Consider the following 21,622-nt stretch of genomic DNA (forward strand, 5'->3'; position numbering starts at 1 on the left):
ACTTGGCTCCAGAATGTGATGGATTACAGTATGCTGAGAAACATCTAGATGGAAGATATATTGCTAATGCACTTACTGTCATTAGCTACCCAAGCATCCTAAATACCTCTTGTGGCTCTCTGACCCACATTTCATAAAGTCTGTTGTTTTTCTCCTGCAGGGTTATTTCCTGAGCTGAGCCTAGAGCCTGTAATTCTACAAGCATATCACTATTATACCAGACTCCCTAAACTAGCTATCTCACCTGCTGGGCCTGTGTTTTTCTGGTGCACAATCATTCTAAAAAAAATTTCAAGGCAGAGGACAGTTTTGCTCCCCCTTTTTGAAAAACACAAGTTCAAATGGATCAGCAATTCTAGATTTGGAGAAGAGTGGGGGAAAGTGGGGGAGAACTGCATTGTTTTTCAGATCTATGAGTATTATTAAAAACATTCTTTTTAGCTTGAGAATTTACATGCCACATTTCACCCCTGGCATGCTTCTAAATGAATTGTTCAAAGAGAAGTTATATTAGGACAAGTAGAAATTATGACCAAGACCATATGTGGTTTTTTAGTTAATATTCATGCAACACCCAAAGGGAAGATGGTGTTGCACAATAAACTAAATATGTCCTAAGCAAATAACAAAATCTTTTCCCTGAGGACCTGGCACTCCAAAGGTATGAATCACACAATAAAAGGCTGGGGAATGGAGCACAAACATTGAGGAAGTACTGGAGCCCATAAATGGAATTCATTGAGGAAGTGGTAACTGGAATATAGGATGCATGGAACAGATTTACTTTGGGGTTTTGGAAATAAGGGCTTTGGGGCACTTGATATCAAAGATGAAAAGCTCACCTTGTACAGTTTAATTCTCTTGATCTGTGTAGGGCAAGAGTAGGTTAAAACAGCCCATACTTTGCAGAACTAAAGTAATATCCTGCAGTGGATCAGCTTGCCTTTGTAAACTAATGAGCAATGTCCCTAAGTTTTAAATAAATGACTTCTGTGGTCTGGGCGCTGATGAAAACTACAATCTGATTTTCCCAGAAGGAACTCAGGGTGTTTGGGAAGTGCAGGGGCTGACTATACAATAGCCCTTGAGGGCTGTCTGAAAGAAGTCTTAGCGAGTGCTTAATGCACCAGAAGGACAGAGAGGCCATGTTAAGTAATAATAGAAAAACTTGTTAAAAGCTACCAGATTTTGCACATACAGTTTGAGCCCCAGCCACTCATTCATCAGGGACAGCAGGATGTGCCACTTTCCAGCAGTCTTTAAGAAATATTTGTTTAAAACCATTGGTGGCTTGAAAATGGAGTCAACTTTGCAAAGTGCTTACAAGCTCTTAGTGTGCTGAACCCAAAGCCTTTTAATACTTCCATGCTTCCAAGAGCTTTTAATTATTAAAGAGGTCCATCAGTTCATGGTTCTTCTGCAGAGGACGGTTTCCTTGGATTTCTTAACTCTCTCTTTTCCCTTTCTTTTCTCCCCATCTCCTTCTTCTTCTTCTTTAAAGTCCATGTCTACATTATCCCCTTGTAATTAATATAGACCTTGGGGTTTGCATGGAATCTCTAGCTTTTTACATATAATCATCATGTTATGGGGACTGGGGCTGAACATTCTAGCATGTAATACTGAAATTGATTATTTTTTCTGATTTTATTTAGGCTACTGACAACAGTTAATTCTAAAATGTCCTTTGGTCATACAAGTTCTAGTTATTGACTAAGAAAGAGAATGACGCTTTAGATTACACACTAAGATTAAATTTGAATAAGTTAAGGGATGCTCCTGAAAAGAGGATAAAGACAAGACTGGAACTATCAATGTGTTTTTAATGTTTAAGTACTCAACAATCCACTTCGGTTGAGTACACAATGAATACAAATCAATCCTGACCTTGAGACGTATAAAAAATGCATTCACTTGATAGAGAATATTTTTTCAAGGGCACATCAATATTGCCTACACATACTCTGAAATGAACAAGCGATATTATGCCAATTTCAACTTTGTTACAAACTGGTGGACCAAGCTTTGCGAAGCAGATGGAGGCTTATTTATCAGACAGCCTTGCTAGTTTTGTTTGTAGGCTATGAAGACGAGGTCCTTGCAAATTTTTCTTTCCCACTTTTGGGTTGTCTCCAGCTAGGTACAACTTTGGAGGAGGGGATGTTCAGGTACTCATGCATCGTTGCTACCGTGCAGCAGGGGGCGCTGTAGTAGTGCTGTTAACGGTCCAAGGCAGCCTTAGGTGTAAATAGGAGAGTTGCAACCTTGGTACTCTCGGGGTTCTCTGCATCTTTCAGCCCCGAGCAGGATTCCCTGCGCTCGCGTCCCGCCTTCATCCTCTAGGAAATGAGACACAGTGAAGTCACCCGCTTCTCTAGGTTTCTACCACCTTGGAAAGATTCCCTGTACTTTACAGAGAAACTCTGAATTAGGGACTTCTCCATCCTGCGCAGATCACTCTGGCCTGTCTAACTGCACTCAGAATCTCTCTGGCAGCTTCGGAGAATGTTTATTGTTTCTTTGTCTTAATTTAATCTTCATTCTCGCCCCCCCCCCCCAACCTGCTCGCATCCTTTCCTCTTTAACCGCGTCCTCTGCCAGAAACGCCTTAATATTTCCTGCCGACAAGCCTCTGGACGACCTGCTCGCACAATGGAACCTGCCTTTTTGAGTTGATGCCCCTGGGGGATTGAATTAAAGTCCCACTTCTTTCCCGGGGCTGTGTGCGCGCGCCCAGAAAACGCAGTTCTCTCCAACCTGTTCTTCCTTCCCTCCTTTACTTCTCCAGATGACTTTCCCGTCTGACCATGGAGACAACTGGCAGTGCTTGGCACCGAGAGGACTGGGCTGGGGACCAAGTCTGTGCCAGCCGCCACCGCCGCGGCGGCAGGAAAGAACACGTCTCTTCCTCGCCCTTTTCTTCTTCCTTCTCTCCTCCCCCTGTGCGCACCCCAGCCACCCCTTCTTGGGCTCTTTTCCAGCAGTCACCGATTGGTCTCGGTGGCTTTGCAGTGTGAAATTGAAGGCGAAAGAAGCCGGAGATGGGGAGATGGAAGGGGGTGGGGAAGATGGGGGGAGGAGGAGGAGCCCTAGATCTAGGCGAGGAGGTGCTGGTTGAGAGGTGGGAGGAGCAGCCCGAGTAGAGAAAGCGGACGGAGGGGTGGCCACGCAGGCGCGGGGGGAGCCCCCGAGAGCCCCACGCGGGTGCTTCCCCGAACCTCCAGCCGCGGCTTCTCACTTCAGTGCCGAAGGGCTTGGGGACTGGAAGGAGCTAATAAAGAGTAAATGAGCTACAGCCGCTCGCCACGGCGGCTGGAGACCGAGAGCACCCAGAGCCGTGCAAGGGGAAGGAGGGGAAGGGAGGAAGGAGGCGGAGGAGGAGGCGGAGGAGGAGAGGCAGCTCTCGCTCCCGTCCCTCCCACTCTCCCTTCCAGCCTCTCTCTCTCCCTCCTGTTCTCTCCTCCAGCTGCACCGGCAGCCCAGCTCCGTCCTGTCCGCCCCTCTCTCCCGTCACTCGCACCCGAGTCGTCCCCTCACTAGCCATCCCCCCAGCCTCGCACCGTATCCAGGGCACCCCTTTCCCAACTGCCATGGGTTAGGGTCCGGGCGGAGCGGAGGAAAAGGGAGCCCCAAAGCCAAGCACTCAATAAACCTGCCGCTTGCTCGCTGGCTGCCGGCTCGCCAGGGCTCCCGGGGATGGGAAGAGCGCTCTGAGCCCGCGCCCCGGAGACGGGGAAGGAGGAGACAAGCGGGGCCAAGAGTGAAGAGCAGCAGAAGAGGGGTGGGTTCCAAAGCTTGAAGGGGGGGAAGGGGGGAGTAGGGGAGGGGTGGGAGAGAAGAGGAGGAGGAAGAGAGGAGGAGGAGGAGGAGGAGGAGAGAGGAAAAAAAGTGAAGCTGGAGAAGCGGAAGGTGGGGATTGATGCTTCTTTCTCTGTTGCGGCTGCCCTTGTATTGGAAAGGGAGCAGAAGAGAAGGCAGTGGAGAGATGATTGCTGAGTTGGTGAGCAGCGCCCTGGGGCTCGTCTTGTATCTCAACACCCTGAGTGCGGATTTCTGCTACGATGACAGGTAAGAGGGAGATGAAGTAGAAGGGAGGTTAAAAGAGCGGAATGGGAACTCTGCGAGCCTGGCTGGCTGGTCCCGGGAGCCCGATTGTGAGCGGTGTTGGAGAGAGAGTGGTCCCGGCTGCAGGATTCCACAACCTAACAATCGTCACTGCCCCCACCCCTTTAACTACACCCCCTCCCCTCAGTCCCCTGGCAAACCCACGGGGAGCAAACCTGGCTAGTTAGTTTCAACTCCTGATCTATTTGCAGCTTTCACTCCCAGTTTCTTTCTGGTGTTTGCAGACACTAAAGTTTCTTACAAGAAATCTCTGCTTTTTTGGGACAGTATTCAATGAACACTAGCTTAAAAAAAAAAACCCTTAAGTATTACTTGTCACAACAACACATTGAGTGATTTTGTCTGAGCAAACCCCCTCTCCTGCCCCCCACATTTTTCCTTTAATAGAGCTTCCCTGGCAATCCCCTACCCTCTTTAAAAGACCAAAAAAGTCAGACTTATTCCTAGAGGCAAAAACAGGCGGTTGACAGTTACTAATTTCCCAGAATAAGAACTCTTGCCTGCCTCAGTTCTCCTGGTGTGCTTGTACTTTAAAGCAATGGGACGCTCGCTGCCCCTGATGTGCCCCTGAATAAGATCTAAGGAGCTGCATTTCATATAAGCCTTCAGCTTTCATTTATGTTTACAAGTTTTCGTTTATGCTTAGCAATTCTTATATACTAACTGGGAAAGGTGAAGCTCGTGAAGCTTTGACTTGGTCTTTTGCTTTTGGGTTAGTTTGGGTGGCTAATGAGACCTGAACTGTTGTCAAAGAAACTGCATCGATTTCTGGAAAATGTCACACTGATGCTGGTGTCCCTACCTTTTTTTCCTTTAAACGTGCTAGTGTTTAGAAACTGATGAAAAGCTCCATTAGCCATTAGGGAAAATTCCCATTTGTGTCTTTTCCGGTGTCTTAATCTGATTACAATTAAAACAGATGCATAATTAAAATATATTAGGGAGAACAGTACGCCTGGCTAAACTTATTAACTGTCCTGCGGTGTTTTGTGCTCCATTGAAATTAAACCATTCAAAAAGTGAGCACAGATTTACTTTGACAGCTTTTCATCAACCCTTCTCCTGCTATGGAAAGTGTATAGATCCCTTGGGTTAGGGTGAGGTAGAGTGAGTGGTTGGATAGTGAGTAGAGATGAAGATTGGATCCTCTCCTGGTTGTAATTAGCACTTTTTATATAGTCTCTTTTCTTTACTATTAACTTAAAAGTATGTGTGTATATATATGTCTTAGGTCAGCGATTCTTGATTCACACCCACTAGTTAGACTGCTTCTGAAATCCCAGAGTGATCTGTGCGGCAGAATTCAAGAAATCCTTCTTGATAGATGAACTGGAGTATTTGTCAGAGCTTAGTAGAGAGGAAACCACTGCTAGACTTTAACTTTCCCTAAACTTTTAATCATAGTTTACAGGTTTTTACTGTCATGCACTTTGAGAGATAGTTTGTAGTGCTTGTGACAGAGCTCTATTTTCCAGAGTTGTAGTGGAGTGCACCTGCTAATATTGAGTCTGCCTATAACTAGGAAGGAGAAAAAACAAAACAAAACAAAACAAAACTTCAAAGATTGCTAAATTTGAGCTGAAAATGGGTTCAAAAATGAATCCTTGCCTTCCATGACTCTGTTTGGGGCAGTTTGAATTGCAGATGTGAAAGTAGTACAAGAAAAAGGTGAGACATTTCAGTGCAGGAATATGCAGGTTTGTTCTTTTTTAAGTTAAATATCTTTTTGGGTCCTGTGATTCAAAAGTTGCCATGTTACATTCTTAATAGTTTCTTAATTCTTTTTGGGAAATGACATTACACCCAGGAAAACAAAACAAAACAAAACAAAACTGTATTTAATACAGTTAAGGTTTTATTTAAACTAACTTTTTATATTATTTATATTATTTAAAGACTGACAAAAATGTTACTCCTTGCTCCTGAATCATAATATAGAAACAGTACATTTGTGACAAATTCAGGGACATGTGTTGTGGTCTTTTAGATTTAGATGTTAATGGTAACTACAATTACTCATTTTCATTACTTTTTTCTCTAAGGAGACAGCATACTTTTGTATTGCATGTGTACACACATACACATATTGAAGGAGTCTGATACTTCATAATTTTGACATTGATATTAAATCCTTTTCATCCTAGTTGTGCCCTCCAATAATTGAGGACACATTTTAACTGTGATATCCACTTCACAAACCCATATAAAGTACATAATCCCAGACTTTCAAAGGCAATCTAATTATGATATATCTTCTGGTGAAGATTTAGTGCTGCTCTGCAGTTGCCTTGAAATAAACTAGTGATGTGATCTTAGTAATTGTTTTCTAGTATTTTTGGAGGTTTTCCTAAATGTTTCCTCCTTCATGTACTGTTGATTCATTACTAAGGTATAAATCTCAACTATAGATCATCCCAAACTACTATCCTATAATATGTATTTGCTATTATGTAATTTATTCTCTATAAAATATGTAATATGCAATATATATATATACATATATGTAACAGTATTAGAAAACTATTCTCTCTTTATATTTGTGTTTGTGTATACACAAAAAGTTGTGTTATGTAGATAGAGGCAGGGATTAGGGAAATAAAAAACAAATCCCAAGATCATGGCTTACTCATTCCTACTACTCTGTATCATACAACAAACTCCCAAGTTTAAAACATGGCTTTAACTACAATTGTGGACTTATGCTGCCCCACAGGAGATTTTGTGAAATACAAGCCTCTAAGAGGAGGTCAGTGTTGGAACTGCTGGGTCAACCATTCTATATGTGTGGGAGATAGCTCTGACTGTTGACTTCCTTCACTCAGAGTTTTGCATTTAAACTCCAAGAATCCGACATTTGATTCTGATGTGTATCATGTTGCTATGACTTAAACTTGTCATTTTGCTCTCAAACTGCTATCAAGTTTACTTTAGAATTTAAAGAGTGTGTGTAATGGCTTTTAGTGTTCAAGATAGACTAGAGATAGATAGGAACTGAGAACAAAACAGAACTAAACAGTAATAGAAACTTCTTTTGACAAAATCAATTTCCCTATTGGTAAAATTGAATGTTTTTCATGTGTTTCTGAATGAAACCTAAGAAATTGCCTGGGACAGGTCGCTTCTGAATATAGAAATTACAATAGCCTGTTGGCTTTGTTCATAGTAGGTACTTAAATCATTGTTGAATTCATGGATACAGTTAAGATATTTTTTTTCCTTTTACATACATTTGTTCTTATAAATCATAGGATAATAATATCTAATACTTATCTGCTACTTTAAAGTTTATCAAACATTGTACAAATATTACCTCCTATTAGTATTCTAACAACTTTAGGTGATAAGAGCTATTACTATTTCCACATTATAAATAAGAAAACAGACAGATAAGTTTAAGTGATGTGCCCAGGGTCACACATAGATCTAGAACTAAACAAAATCTTAGAGGCTGTCTGGTCTAACCTCTACATTTTAAATATGAAAAACTGAGGCATGAGGGTTAAAGTGACTTGTTCAAGGTCATACAGGCAGCAAGTACTATATGATGGTCCTGAATTTCAAGTCTCTAATAAGTCTGGAATTGGACTTAATAAACACCAGCCAGTTGTCTAACCCTGAATTTGTGAATTGTATATGACTCTGATGTACCTCTCACTTTTTCCAGATCTATGCGTCTTTTCATTAAATACTGTGTGTGTGGAAAACAAGGCAAAGAAAAGAAAACATTCCCTTTTTTCTGCTTTCCTCATAAATGTTAATTATGACATCTGTCATTTTTTACTCTTCTGAAAGATGCCATTTTAACAATCATAAAAATAACATACGAGACAAAGAAAGGGTCTTCTAAAACAACAAACTTGTTTTGAATAATTTTTTATCTTAAATTAACTATGCTATTTATTAGAAATAAAACCCTATATCAAAATGTGTAGAAAAAGTACATAACAAAAAGAAAGTGAATCTCTTCTTTATGACCTCAAATCACCATGAGCCAGTGCTTCAGATAAACAAAGTAGTCTGTTGAGCCAAATCTTTTGGGATTCATAGAGGGAAGATGTGTGCTTGTCCCTTGAGGTTGTTAATTTTACTATTGTACATTGCTGGGTATGAAATCTAACCAAGATGATCTTCTGTTTGGATCTCCGATCCTTGTACCCGTAACTTGCATTCTGAATAATAAGGATTCTCTGTGCATAACTTTCAGGAAAGGTCCCACAGGAGGATATAAGACTATCAAAAAGTCACGTTTACATAATTGTGGTTTAGTTGGTCATTTGAGCTTAAATTCAAACTGTGGTATTGGCACACTGATAGTGGGATTTTTTTCCCTAACTTATTTTGATTGACAATATTTAAAATTGATTAGTGCCAGCTTTAAAGCTACAGTTTCTCAAGATCATAATGTATTAAGAAGAATTTTCCTGTTGATATTTACCCATTGCTCCCAATTGGTCTTTTAAGATTTTTTTTCTCCTCATGTGAACCATAGACTTTTTGTTTCATGCCCAAATAAAGGTAGTAAGCTCTGTTTCTTTAAAACAAGACAGTCTTTGGAGGAAACTTAAATTAACTTGCAAATTCCAATATATGTTAACACAGCTAAATCACAAATTCAACAATCTGTTTATTGGAAAACATCTAGAGACAACCATTACAAAATTAAAGGGAAAACTCATAATTTCCTCTGAAACTCACCTTTTACCGACTGATTACTTATAGAAATAGAAATCTGCAGTAGTCTTTTTCTACTTTTAAATTCTCTTCTCAGTTTAGAATATATATTTAATAAAATGGAAAGCAAGAGTCTAATTTATTGTTTATAAATTGTTTTATGTGGCACTTTTATCTTCTTGCTAAGTTCTTTGATATTTTAAAGAGCTGGGCTTGCTGAAGGACTATGTTGCTCTGGACAAGTAAATCTATTTTATCTGAAATCACAAATTAAAATCAGGCAGAGCCTGTATAGACTGCTGTGAGCTTCCTCTGTTGGGCCTGACACAGAATTTAATCTAGCAAGTGACCCACATATAAGCACTGAGAGCATGTACAAATACTCCGGGGGAAATGGTTTGCCATCTGTCTCTTGGTTGATTTTTTTGGGGGGATATATGTACATTTGATTATTAATTTACATTTGGGATTCCATCAGGCCTTTGTCTTGTCATCTACACTTAATTTTTCAGTGCTAATGTACCCCCGTGGTGGTGTTGAACTCCTGCTACTCTAATTTTGAAACGGCTACAACCTTTTGGATTCCAACATGGACTAGAAGCACAGTTTGTCTTGCTAATCTTTTTCTCATTGCTGCTCAGCACACTAAATGTACTTGTTTAAAATGGCCATGATAATAGCAGCTATTTAAAGTTGTGGTCTTTAATACAGGGAAAGGGAACATTTTCTCTGGAACAGATGCATGTATAATTTTAGCAAAAGAGGAAAGCCCCCTTAAAGGTACTCCAATAAAATTGCAATTACCTTCCCATAAGCCTTCTTTCTGCTGTTGTTCTTTGAGATTCTTTACAATGAGTAGGACCTCCATTTTTAAATATTTTCTTCTTTTGATAAGCTGGAAAACATCAAGAGGATAGATCCTGTTATCTGGTGAAGAAGACAATCAAGATGGCAAGGTTGCCTTAACATCCATATTCCATGGGGATCAGATGAATTTATGGGGGAGGCAATGTTTAGCATGGAAAAATGGCAACAGTTAAACTATCTTTAGGCATATAAAAGCTGTGAAGGGGAAAAGATATCATATTAGTTCTCTTTACCGGTAGAGTTACTTTCATGGGCAACAAAAATACTAAGATGTGTTGGTTCCGGAAGGCAGAATTGGGAAATGGAAAAGTTGCAAAGAGAAAAAATTAAATTTGATGTCAGGGGGGAAAAAAGTCTTCATAATTAGAGCTATCAGTAAGTTCAATGGCTGCTTGCAGTTTCCTCTCTTTAGAGGTCTTGAGGTAGAAAGAAGCCAGATCATTACATTTTTGATTTAGAGAATTCTTTTTTTTTAGTAATGACCTGGATTAGATGAAAGAACATGGGCTCTTGAGTCAGAGGACCTAAGTTCAAATCCCATCTTTGATACTTTGATAAATGTATTAGATGACCTTTGAGGTCACTTCAACTCCAAACTTATGAACCTTTGAGCTCCTGTCCAACTCTGGGGAAAATGTATATTTTGTTGCCTCCTAGTAATTTTTCAGTTGTGTCTAACTTTTTGTGACTTCATTTGGGCTTTTCTTGGCAAAGACATTGGAGTGGTTTGCCATTTCCTTCTCCAACTCATTTTATAGATGAGGAAACTGAGGCAGATAGGCTTAAATGACATTCCCTGGGTCATCCAGATAGGGGGGATGTTTGAGGCCAGATTTGAACCCAGGAAGAAGAGTCTTCTTGACTTCCAACTTAGTGTTATTTCCACTGCACCACTTAACTGACCAATGTATTCTGTACTTCTTTATTAAGAAAGAAAAACATTGTGTATTTCATCTCTAGTACTTGGACTTTTTAACTTCTAGAGAATAATTTGACATATAAGAAGGTCTTGAAGGGAAGTTGAGAGTAGAGTTTGAAAATTAAGACCTTCCTTATGTGAATATATATTATATTTATTTAAAAGCCTTAGAAGAAAGAGCTTATTTAAACACTTGAATTTTTCTGGAATTGGTAATACTTTGTGTTGAAATGATTTTCTATAACTTTGTTCAAATTTGTATTTACTTGTATCTTGCTTTATTTTATTACCCCTCCCTTCTCTCTATTAAAACATAAGTTCCTTGAGGACAGACCTCATGTCAGTTTTATCTCTGTCTTCCCAGCTCTGATAGACATACTATGAAGGCAATTTTAATGCCTGATAAATTGATTTTTTCCAAAATATATAAAGAACAATATTCTTGTGTGTCTATTCACAAAGAACTGCCAGTTTTTCTGAAGATTTAATCTTCATGTGCTCCCAAGGGGAAGAAAAACTTTAATATCTTACCGATTATGCATACTATGGAGGATGCTCATTTTTTATAAATGACTATTTCTCCAATAGTGAACTGACCCTTTCTTTCTTTTGCTGACATGGTCAATTCATTTTCTAGTAAAACTTTTGCACTCTGAAAAGTCTTTGAAGCAAGGAGTCAGAAGTTAGAATTGTGAAGACACATCTCCTTTTATAATTTGCCTTCTTTTACTTTTGATCCTTTTGAATTTGTAATTTAAATATCTGCATATCCTTTAACATTAAAAAAAAAAAAAATTTATGATTGGCTTCTTTCCCAGAAAAAAAGTGTGACTGGCATTCCTGGTAGGCAGGTAGTCTTAGCCCTGATGCTTTTTTTTTTTTTTTTTTTTTTTTTTTTTCTCATTGCAACCTTTACATAATGGCTTTAGAATCCATCCTGTTGTTGTCAAGGACCATTGTTTTCCTTCAAGGTCTTGGGACTTCTGGACTCTGTGTTGACCTGACTACTTAACTGATCTTATGGACTGTAACCTTCTGGCTTAAGAGATTTTAGCACATGTTCTAGGTAGTTTGTTGATGTCAGCAAGACCCTATGCAGTGCTATCAAGTTACTATTGATCTCTCTGTCTTCTAGCAGTTCAGATTTTCAATCACATTTGTCATTCTCTGGGACTAAAGGTTTCCGGAATGAAATGAGTAAATGTTGGTTTTATTCACTTAGAAAAGAGAAAAGAGCCTACAATCCACCTTGTTTTCTTTTCTTTTTAAACAAATATTTTAAGTTTACAGCTGCAAATTATTTATTTTAAATTATTGGAGGATTGATTTAGTTCAGGAGAATTTTGAAGAGGGCAAGTTCATAAATTGATGTGTTTTTAAAAAATAACATGTAGAAACAAAATTTTGGTGATGTTTAGTTGTTTAAATCATGTCTAGCTTTGAGATCTCATTTGGGATTTTCTTGGCAAGATAGTGGAGTAGTTTGCTAATTCCTCCTGCAGATTATTTTACAGATGAGGAAACCGAGGCAGACAGGGCTCAGTAGCTCTTTGAGACGCCATTTTTGGGGTTTTCTTGACAAAGACACTGGAATGGTTTGCCATTTCCTTCTCCAGTTCATTTTATAGATGAAGAAACTGAGGCAGACATGGTTAAGTGACCTGCCCAGGGTCACTCATCCAGTAAAATGTCTGAGGACAGATTTGAACTCAAGATGAATCTTCTATCTCGAAGTCCTTGTTCCATTCACTGCACCACTTAGCTGCCCTTATGTGGGCCATAGGATCATAGTATAGGATCAAGCAGGAAGGATTTTAGCAGTTATCTGGTTCAGTAGAGTCATTAATGGAGATGAAAATGAGGCCTTGAAGAGATTAACTATTTTGCCCCAAATCACACAAATTGTAATTGGCTGAGCCAGAGTTTGAACCTCAGTATTATTCTAAATCCAATCAAGTTCTCTTTCTCTTAGCACTATTCACTTTTTAAAATAATGAATCAGGAAAGAAGGAAATAGGTCTGTGAAATCTTTGGTATAGGAAAACACCCAGATTAGGAACTTCCAAAAAAGTTAATACCTTTTTTGTTAATATTTCAGAGAATTGCCCAGAGTAGTGAAAGGTTGATTCAGGTCACACAGCCAGTATGTGTCAGTGGTGAGATTTTAAGTCAATTCTTCCTAAGTCAGCTTCAAGGCCAACTTTCCAGTCATTGTAGAACACTTTCTCTTTTATTGTTATGATAGCAACCAACTATCATTTTTTAAAAATAGATAACACTTTGAATGATTTCCTGTTTGATCAAGAACATTGTTTGCAGAGAGGGGTCTATAATTTCTTTTTTAGCAAATGTTTATTAAATTTTTATCATGAGTAAAGCATTGAACTAGATGAGAGATATATAGAGATAAAGATAGTTTTGTATTTATTAGAATCTTATACAGAGATAACTATAATACATTCCTAGGATGTGTTGTGGGCACAGGTGAATGGGGAAGGGAAAGAAATAAGCATTTATATAGTGCCTACTACAATAGGCAAGGCACTATGCTAAGTGCTTTATAAATTTGATTTTCACAACAACTCTGTGGGAAAAGTGCTGTTATTCTGATTTTATAGTTGAGGAAAATGAGATAAAGAGAAATTAAGTGACTTACGGTCACACAGCTATTGTTGCTGAGTAGTGTGTGACTGTGACCTCATCTGGGTGTTTTTTTTTTTTTAATTAATTAATTAATTATTATTTTTTTAATGAAGTCTCTACAGTGGTTTGATATTTTACAGATGATAATTTTACAAATTAAAAACTGAGGCAAACAGGTTCACACAGCTAGTAAGTGTCTAAGTGTGGATTTGAACTCAGGTGTTCCTAACCCCAGACCCAGCACTTTAATCACTGTGCCACACCAGCTACCAGATAGGAAAGGGAAGCCAGAGCCAGAGCCACAGCTAAATTTGCTTATAATTTTTTCTTTGATTTTTTTTGTCATGCTGTTGATAATCAACCAACGAACAAGCATTTCCTATATGCCAAGTACTGTGCAAAGGACTAAGTACACAAATACAAATTGGAGACATTCTATTGGGGAAATATAACATCTTCACAGAGAGATAAATACAGGACAGATACAAAAATGAAGAATACACATGATTTTGGGGAGCAAGTAAGATAGTGATTCTTATAGTTGCATAACTTGTCCTTCATATATACATATATTGTATTTAACATATACTTTAACATATGTAACATGTATTGGTCAACCTGCCATGTTGGGGGGAAGGAAGGGAAAAATTAGAACAAAAGGTTTGGCAATTGTCAATATTGTAAAATTACCCATGCAAATATCTGGTAAGTAAAAAGCTAATAAAATAAAAACAAAACAAAACAAAAAAAAACAAAAAAAAAAAAAACTTGTCCTTTTCAGAGATATCATTGAAAAATATAGCAGTCAGACAAGTTTCTATTTTGTGTGCCTGTTGGATTTGTCTTTGTCACTTTCCTGAGCTTTTTATTAATGTATTTCAAGGTGTCTCAATATAAGATAAAGCATTGAAGACTATAGTTTTAGTTAAGGAGATTGGCTCTCCTGATTTACATAGTTTATCAAATGAAGTAATCAAATAAATCTGTTGTCACTTCTGTCAAATCTCATTGTCTTTTATTATTCCCATGCATTCCATGGAAACTGTACTGATTATTTAAAAGTTCATGATTTCATCTGGGTGGGTGGGCCCCTCAATTACATGGATTGTGACCCCCCTCCATTCTTTAATAGATAGTCTTCAGATTGTTGTGTTGAAAAGAATTCTTCACTCCCTCTGGTGACAATGCTTCTGATGATAAGACTCCCTGAACTTTGCTAGATTAGTCCCTCAGAAGACAAGTCCCTAGTGTGTCCATGGGGCTGTTACAATTTGGCAGGATCTTTCAAAATTTATGTTCTTCAATTGTAGCCTTAGGCAATCTAATATTTCTTCCATCACACAATGAGGCATTTGAATAAAAGTGTGGCTTTTGTACAAATTTGAGATTTTTATTTAAGGCAGGAGTTTCTTAACCTGGGATATGTGAATTTGAATTTCTACTATTTTGAGGACTGTTTTCATATAATTGTTTTCTTTTGTCATTCAGTGTCTTTTATTTTGTGCGCTTAGTTATTCTAAGAAGTGGGTTCTCTAGACTGCAAAAAGGATCCATCCTACAAATATTTTAAGAAGCCCCGATTTAATTTTATTGCCTCAAAAGTCACAATTTTTCTCCCTTAAAATGAGATGGCGTGGTTCTCGCCTAATGGATTGTGTTATCACTTAAAATTGTTAAAAAAAAAAAAATTATGACCCCAACAAAAGAATAATGGATATAAGATGTTCTCTTATGTGGAAATTTCATTTCTTAGTATTTCCTAATAGGTATTCTAGCCAGATCAAAACTGGTATTTAGGCTGCAGCAAATTACCAAAGGTGATCTATCCAAAGAGATAATGAGAGGTAAGGAGATCGTTGGCTGATTAAATATGAAGAATAAGGCTGACAGATCAGAGATTTGTAGATCTACAGCTTAAAGGAACCTCAGAGGCTACCTCATTCAATACTTTTATTTTACAGATGAGGAAACTGAGACCAATAAAGTTTAAGGGACTTATTAAAATCTCACAGATAGACAGCCTTAATACAGTAATGGCACCCACAAAATATTACTGTAGCAAAAAGAATGATTCCTTTGCAAAGGGTGCTTACTCTGTGGAGGATTTACGTAATGCTTTGATAAGAATCTCTCCTAGAAATTTTTGCCCTTGGTGAAGTGAGGGTGGAGTTTAGGGTGGAGGGAGTAGGTGGGGCCAGGGAGTTCAGTTTATACTTTAGTTTCCTGGAAGAGTAGGCATTCAACAATGTAATGTGAAGTTTATATATACTGGAGAACTGATTTTTCCTGGGGAGGCAGGAATGGATTGGGGAATGTGATCACCTTAAGTGGGAGGTGGGGGAAGATGTGCTTCAAGATCCTTGGCATCCTATAGTACAAAACCCTTGTGTCTTCTCTCATGCTATGGACATAATATCTTCAGTTGCTATTGAATCATCACAATTGTCTCTTCTTTTCTTGGTGAAAATAGTGGTTTGCCATTTCCTTCTTCAGTTCATTTTACAGATGAGGAAACTGAGGCAAACAGGGTAAAGTGACTTGCTCAGTCATATAGCTAGTAGTGTCTGAGTTGAGATTTGAAGCCAGGACCTCCTCTCTCCACTGAGCCACCTAGCTGCTACCTGTAATGTATTGGAAGAATTATTAATTTCTCCTGATAACATTTTTAATCACTTTTTTTACAGAAATATTCTATCCACATTTTTTTTTGATTAAAGCTGTTTATTTTCAAAACATATGCATAGATAATTTTCAACATTCACCCTTGCAAACCCTTGTGTTCCATTTTTTTTCCTTCTCTTCCCCCCACCTCCACTCCTAGAAGGCAAGTAATCCAATATATGTTAAACGTGTGCAATTCTTCTATACATATCTCCACAATTAGCATGCTGCACAAGAAAAATAAGATAAAAAAAGAAAAAAATGATAAAGAAAACAAAATGCAAGCAAATAACAACAAAAAGAGTGAAAATGCTATATTGTGATCTACACTCAGTTCCCACAGTCCTCTCTCTGGGTCCAGATGACTCTTCATCATAGGACTATTGGAATTGGCCTGAATCACCTTGCTGTTAAAAATTTTTAAGAATGTTTAAGACTTCAAATTATATCGAGTCATATCTACTCATGCATAATATGGTTCTTAATATTTTGAATGATATTTAATTGATTGAAGTTTATCAATTAGGTACATTTAAATGCTGTTAATAAAACCCAACAGAAAAACTGGTAACCAATATGATGCAGAGTATTTGAAATCTGGCTATTAATTTAAAAATAGTTTGTAAAGTGAAGTTTTATGTCAGGAAAAGCTTTTTTTGTTGTTGTTTTGTTTTTAGATAACAAATACCTATATATAGATATATATAGTATCAACATAACAAATCCATTCAATGGATTCAAAAAATCATTTAGCATGATTTCTAATTATAGTCAAAATCAGATGTAAGAAGACCATGGTGTTGCAAACTAAGGAATTGCTTGAATGATTACATCATCCAGCTTGTGTTTCCGAATTTAGGATTTTAGTTCTGAATCTCTGATGTAAACAGGGGATGATGACTTACCCACAGGATAAAAATGGACCAAATAAGCATAGATGGATTGTGAACAGCTTTGTTTTTGTCCAAACAAAGCTCTAAGTTGAAAATCTTGTTTTTATTAGCATTATTTTACCTTCTAGTCTCAATATTCCTGGACTGTGAAAGTGGTTAGTGAACAGTTAATTCACTTTGGAAACAAGTCCCCCAAGTCAGCAAGGATTTTTTTTTTTTTTTTAATTTTAATCCATCAGTAGCATAGTGAAGGGGACAAAAATTGGCTTTGAAGTTAGAAAATTTAGTTTTGAGTTTTTAACAAGCTTTGACATATACTGACTGCATGAGCTTGGGCAAAATATTTAACCCCTCTGTTCTTTGGGTCAAAGGGATTGCAGCAGGAGCACCACAGCACTCCAAATGGAACCCAAGCCAGGTTGAAATGTAATTAAGAAATATTGAACAAAACAAATTAAAATACAATAAAGCAGAGGTAATTATGTTAATATGTGATTTTCCAAGTCTCTCTTCAGCCTGCAGTGATTATTCTATATAGTTAAATGACTCCTGCTTCTATTGGAATTTGTCATCACTCTTCTAGGCAAGTCTCTAAGACAAAATTTGTCAGAGAAAGTGCCAATTTACCTTCGTAGAGGGAATTTCTGCACCTGGAAGTCCCTTATAACAACAAAATCATAGGTTTAGTCTCTATTCCTTATTATACACCATAAAAGAATATTCTCAAGAGGAAATGGCTTTTTGTCATGACTATAATGATTATATTCATGGAGCTGGCAACGTTCCTCAGTTTTCAAAAGCTATTTGGCATCACTACTCCCTTCTGTACCTTCTCTAAAGTACAGGTCATGAGATCAGGGATCTTGAGCTGGAGGCATCCTCTGAGGCTGTTTAGTCCAAATCACACCCTCATTTTATGGATAAGGATCTGAATAAAGCATTTGGAGGTTAAATGTTTTGCCCCAATTCACTCAGGCAGTGAGCAGTGTTCACAATCTGAACAAAGATTCTCTACTGCTCTAATCATATTTCGATTCCATTGGATGGACATGTGAAATATCTCAGAGACTTGTTCTCAGAGATGGAGCAGTCCCAGGTCTTCATCCTAAGGACTCCCCTCACCTATGAACTGTATTTTGGATATTTTTGCCTTTCTGTTCCTAGTATCATAATTGTCTTATCACTTACATTGTTAAATATTTTGAATCCATGGAAGAGATTACATGTAAAAAAACTTTGGATGAAAATATTTTATGGAGTATATTGTTTTATTCAGAACAAAATTTTATTTTTCTGATCCTTTAAATATTTAACTATTGAAATCATATCCCAAAGTGCTTTTAAAAATATAGGATAGCAGATTCAGGTCATTTACTCTGGAATCCTGGCTCAGCCATCAGGTCTCTGTAGGATCTTGGAAAAAAAAAATACTTCATTTCTCTAAGCTTCAATTTCCTCATCTGTAAAGTGAAGACATGAGACTACATTATTGCTAACATCCTTTTTAGCTTTAAAATTCAATGATGACTGTGGGAGAGAGAAGGGATTCATTCAAAGATGAGCTACCAAGGGTAAAGGTTTCTCTCCAGATGATTTGGCTATGAAATTTGAAAAAAAAAGTTCTAAGGTAGACATAAAGGAATTTGACATTTTAGGCACAGTTATTGCCCATGTAGAAGGAAGAAAGTATTTATTGCATATTTAAAAAGCCAGTGTATCTGACTGAATCCCTTTAATAAACCTTACTTACAATATGATCTCTATCCTGGAGGCACAACTCAAAGAGGAAAAGTGTATCAAGCATAGTCTTTGGATTTTATAGAACAGAAATGTTTTTAAATTTTAACTCAGCATCATGTTGAGATGAATCATCCAACCAAACTCAGGGAACTTAGCATATGAATGGCAAATCATAGCAAACACCTGTGGGTAGGTGATTTGGAGCTACTGGTCTTCCAACACTGATTCCTGGGAGATCATGCTGTTTCAAGATTTACAGCCATATAGTGTCACCAGGAAAATATTTGGTTGAAAACATCTGATAATCTGCAGTTCCTAATAGCACTGCATGAATTTCTCAAATGTAACCTATTTATCTTCTTACTATTTAATTTTGGGGCTAGCTTATTATAACTTTCTAGGAGTCCTTTTCATCTTTTTCATTGCTATATGAATTTGTTAGGTTGATCTCTTTTGAATAGATATGGATTGAGTCAGCAGTGATTTGGGGCTTGATGTAGTCAGCAATATATTGTCCACAGAAAGGACCATAAGATCAAAGATTTAGAGCTGTAAGAGACCTTAGAAGTCATTGAGTATAGCCTACTCATTTTACAGATGGGAAAATCAAGTCACAGAGATTAAATGACTTAGGAAAATTCAGTCTTGGATGGAAATGGAATCAAAGTCGCATTGATTCTAAACCCTGTGCCTTAATCAGTACCTTTCAAGGAACTTGACATCTATTGAGATTCTCCCTAATATTTTTGCCTAATATTCTTTCCTCCAGAACCATCTGGGTCCAGTGGCAAGGAGGAATGGAGGTGGACTTCATTATAATAGGAGTCCTTGACCTTTTTAATCTTAGGTCTCAGTTTGACTGCTACAATATTCAATCAGTGAGTTAGGCAAGGAATGGCCTCTTTTGCCTAAGACACAGAATACCAAAAAATTTAATATGGGAGGGGAAGATTCTCTTTCTAGCTCCAGAAGAAACAATAGCTATTTACATTCACTCTGAGTCAATCAAGGACCAAACAATGACCAATGACCTATTTTTGGTCAGTCAATTAAAGCCAGCATGATTTGGGTCTTATTGATAATCAGAGGTTTAGTAAAGAGGATGCTAGTGTAACATCAAGCTGAAATAAATTCAGATCTTGTCCTTGACTTGTACAAGCATTGTGACTCTTGTCAAGTCTTTTAGTCACCTTGCGCCTCAGGCCATTATATAAGATTTATCTACCTAGGTCTAGTTGTGACTTGCTGGTGGAGGGAGTTCCCCTAGCTAGTGAAATTCCCTGTAGTGTTTTGTAACCAGAAAACAACCTAACACAATAAGAATAAATATTTCTATGGTTGCATGTCATCAGAAATCCCACATGAGCCTAACAAATGGTTTTCTCTCTCTAGAAACCCTCTGTTTCATTGAAACTGTATTTTAATATGTTTTTAACTTTTTTGCAGAAGTTGTACTGACTGATAGATAAAACCTTGACTTGAAAATGAAGCTATTTGCATTCTGCCCCAAATTTAAAGTGACTTAGTTCATATTATTTAACCAGTTGGAGCTTAATTTTCTTGTGTGTGCAATGGCAGTTATCTTTTCTGAATCTTTTACATGGTAATATGCATTTTTTGTTTGTATAAAAATTATATATACATATTTATTTTTCTCTTTACGTAGAGATATGAAATCATGTTGAAATCCTAGGAAGTAGAATCTAGTGAAAAACATACATACATAATTTTAAAAAAAGAAACCTGTGATTTCATTGATTTTGGGAGTTTTTGATGAGAAACTTCCTCTACCAATGCTGATTGACACCTGCTTTGCAACTTCTAATCTCAGGAAATTGAATCAAGAAATGAATTGACTTGCCTAGGATCATACAGCCAATGCATGAGCAAGGACATTTAAAGCCAGGTCTTTCCTCATTTCAAAGTCTATCTTTAACACCACTGCCTGATTATTGATGTCAAAATGAGGCATCTAGCCTAACAATATTACAGTCTTGCTGATAGCCTCATGAAATAGATTGATGTTAAATTCTGGTTTTGACAAGTGAATGAACTGATAAGCAATTACTATCCTAGCATAGAATTTGAATCTCTGTAGTTACAGTGAAGCAGCTGTTTTTATTGGATCAAAACGTTTGACAATCCATTAAATGAAAATTTGGCTGGGGTAGTGTGAAAAACTTCTAAGCTTTGGAAGGGAGGCAAGCTAAATATAGACTTGGGATGCTGAAGCTCTAAGTATGTTTTAAGGACAATCAGACATCAGGTGATAAAAGAATTGAGGGGAGGTTAGAAATAGAATCACATTGTAATAGTGACTTCATTCACCTTTAAAAAAAATGAAATAAAAAGATAAGGAGTACAGTCAAGACAGGCAGCTTTCCTGATGGGCTCCTGATGAGTCTACTGACTCTTCCTATTTTTAGTCCTGTACAGTAAAAAAAAAAAAAAAAAAAAAATTAGATAAGTAAATGTCCTAGAGAAGTGAAGGCTTATATTTCAAACTTTCCTTACTAACTGATTTTTGGCGAATCTTTTTCTAAAGTGTACCATGCATTTCTTTTAACATTGTACAATCCTATAGACTTGGGGTAGCTAACTGGCACAGTTGGTAAAGTGTCAGGCATGGAATCAGAAATCTCATTGTTCTGAATTCAAATGTGATCTCAAACATTTAATAACTATGTGACTCTGTGAAAGTCATTTAACCTTGTTTGCTTCAATTTCCTTATCTGTAAAATAAGCTGAAGAAGGAAAAGGTAAACCACTTCAGTGCCTTTGGTTTTCTGTAGACCTAGCTGTTTCAGATGATGTAGGACAAAGATTTAGGTAACTTTGTCATAATGAGTCAGAGAATATCTAATTCATACATCTTCTTTTAAAGGATAATTTGAACCCATTTCTTTTTGCAGAAGAGACACCTATTCCTTCAAGAGGTAAAAGGAGTCTAGTCCAATGTCATAAAAATAGAAGACTGAAATTTTGGCCAAGATCCCTACCTGCCAAATCCAATTTTCTTTCCCCTAGACCCAGCTTACCTTCCCCTAGGCTACTGTACTGCTTCAGTTGTCAACAGGCTTAGCACATCACGATGTTCTTAGAG

General features: G+C 37.5%; 1 protein-coding gene across 3 annotated transcripts in view; it reads left to right on the forward strand.

Moving 5' to 3' along the window:
- The first annotated feature begins 3,170 nt into the window (after positions 1-3,170).
- Positions 3,171-21,622, forward strand: part of TMTC2 (transmembrane O-mannosyltransferase targeting cadherins 2) — a 526,397-nt gene continuing 507,945 nt past the window's right edge. Inside the window, exons 1-2 of one of the 3 annotated variants that reach the window (XM_074270881.1) lie at positions 3,171-3,781; positions 3,960-4,068. In XM_074270881.1, coding sequence (XP_074126982.1) covers positions 3,986-4,068 — 83 coding nt within the window. In that variant the 5' untranslated portion in view covers positions 3,171-3,781; positions 3,960-3,985. Of the gene's footprint in view, positions 3,782-3,866; positions 4,069-21,622 lie in introns of those variants that run through there. The other 2 variants (XM_074270880.1, XM_074270882.1) reach the window with 2 other exon arrangements.

Source organism: Sminthopsis crassicaudata, chromosome 5 (assembly GCF_048593235.1).
Source record: "Sminthopsis crassicaudata isolate SCR6 chromosome 5, ASM4859323v1, whole genome shotgun sequence".
Taxonomy (NCBI): domain Eukaryota; kingdom Metazoa; phylum Chordata; class Mammalia; order Dasyuromorphia; family Dasyuridae; genus Sminthopsis; species Sminthopsis crassicaudata.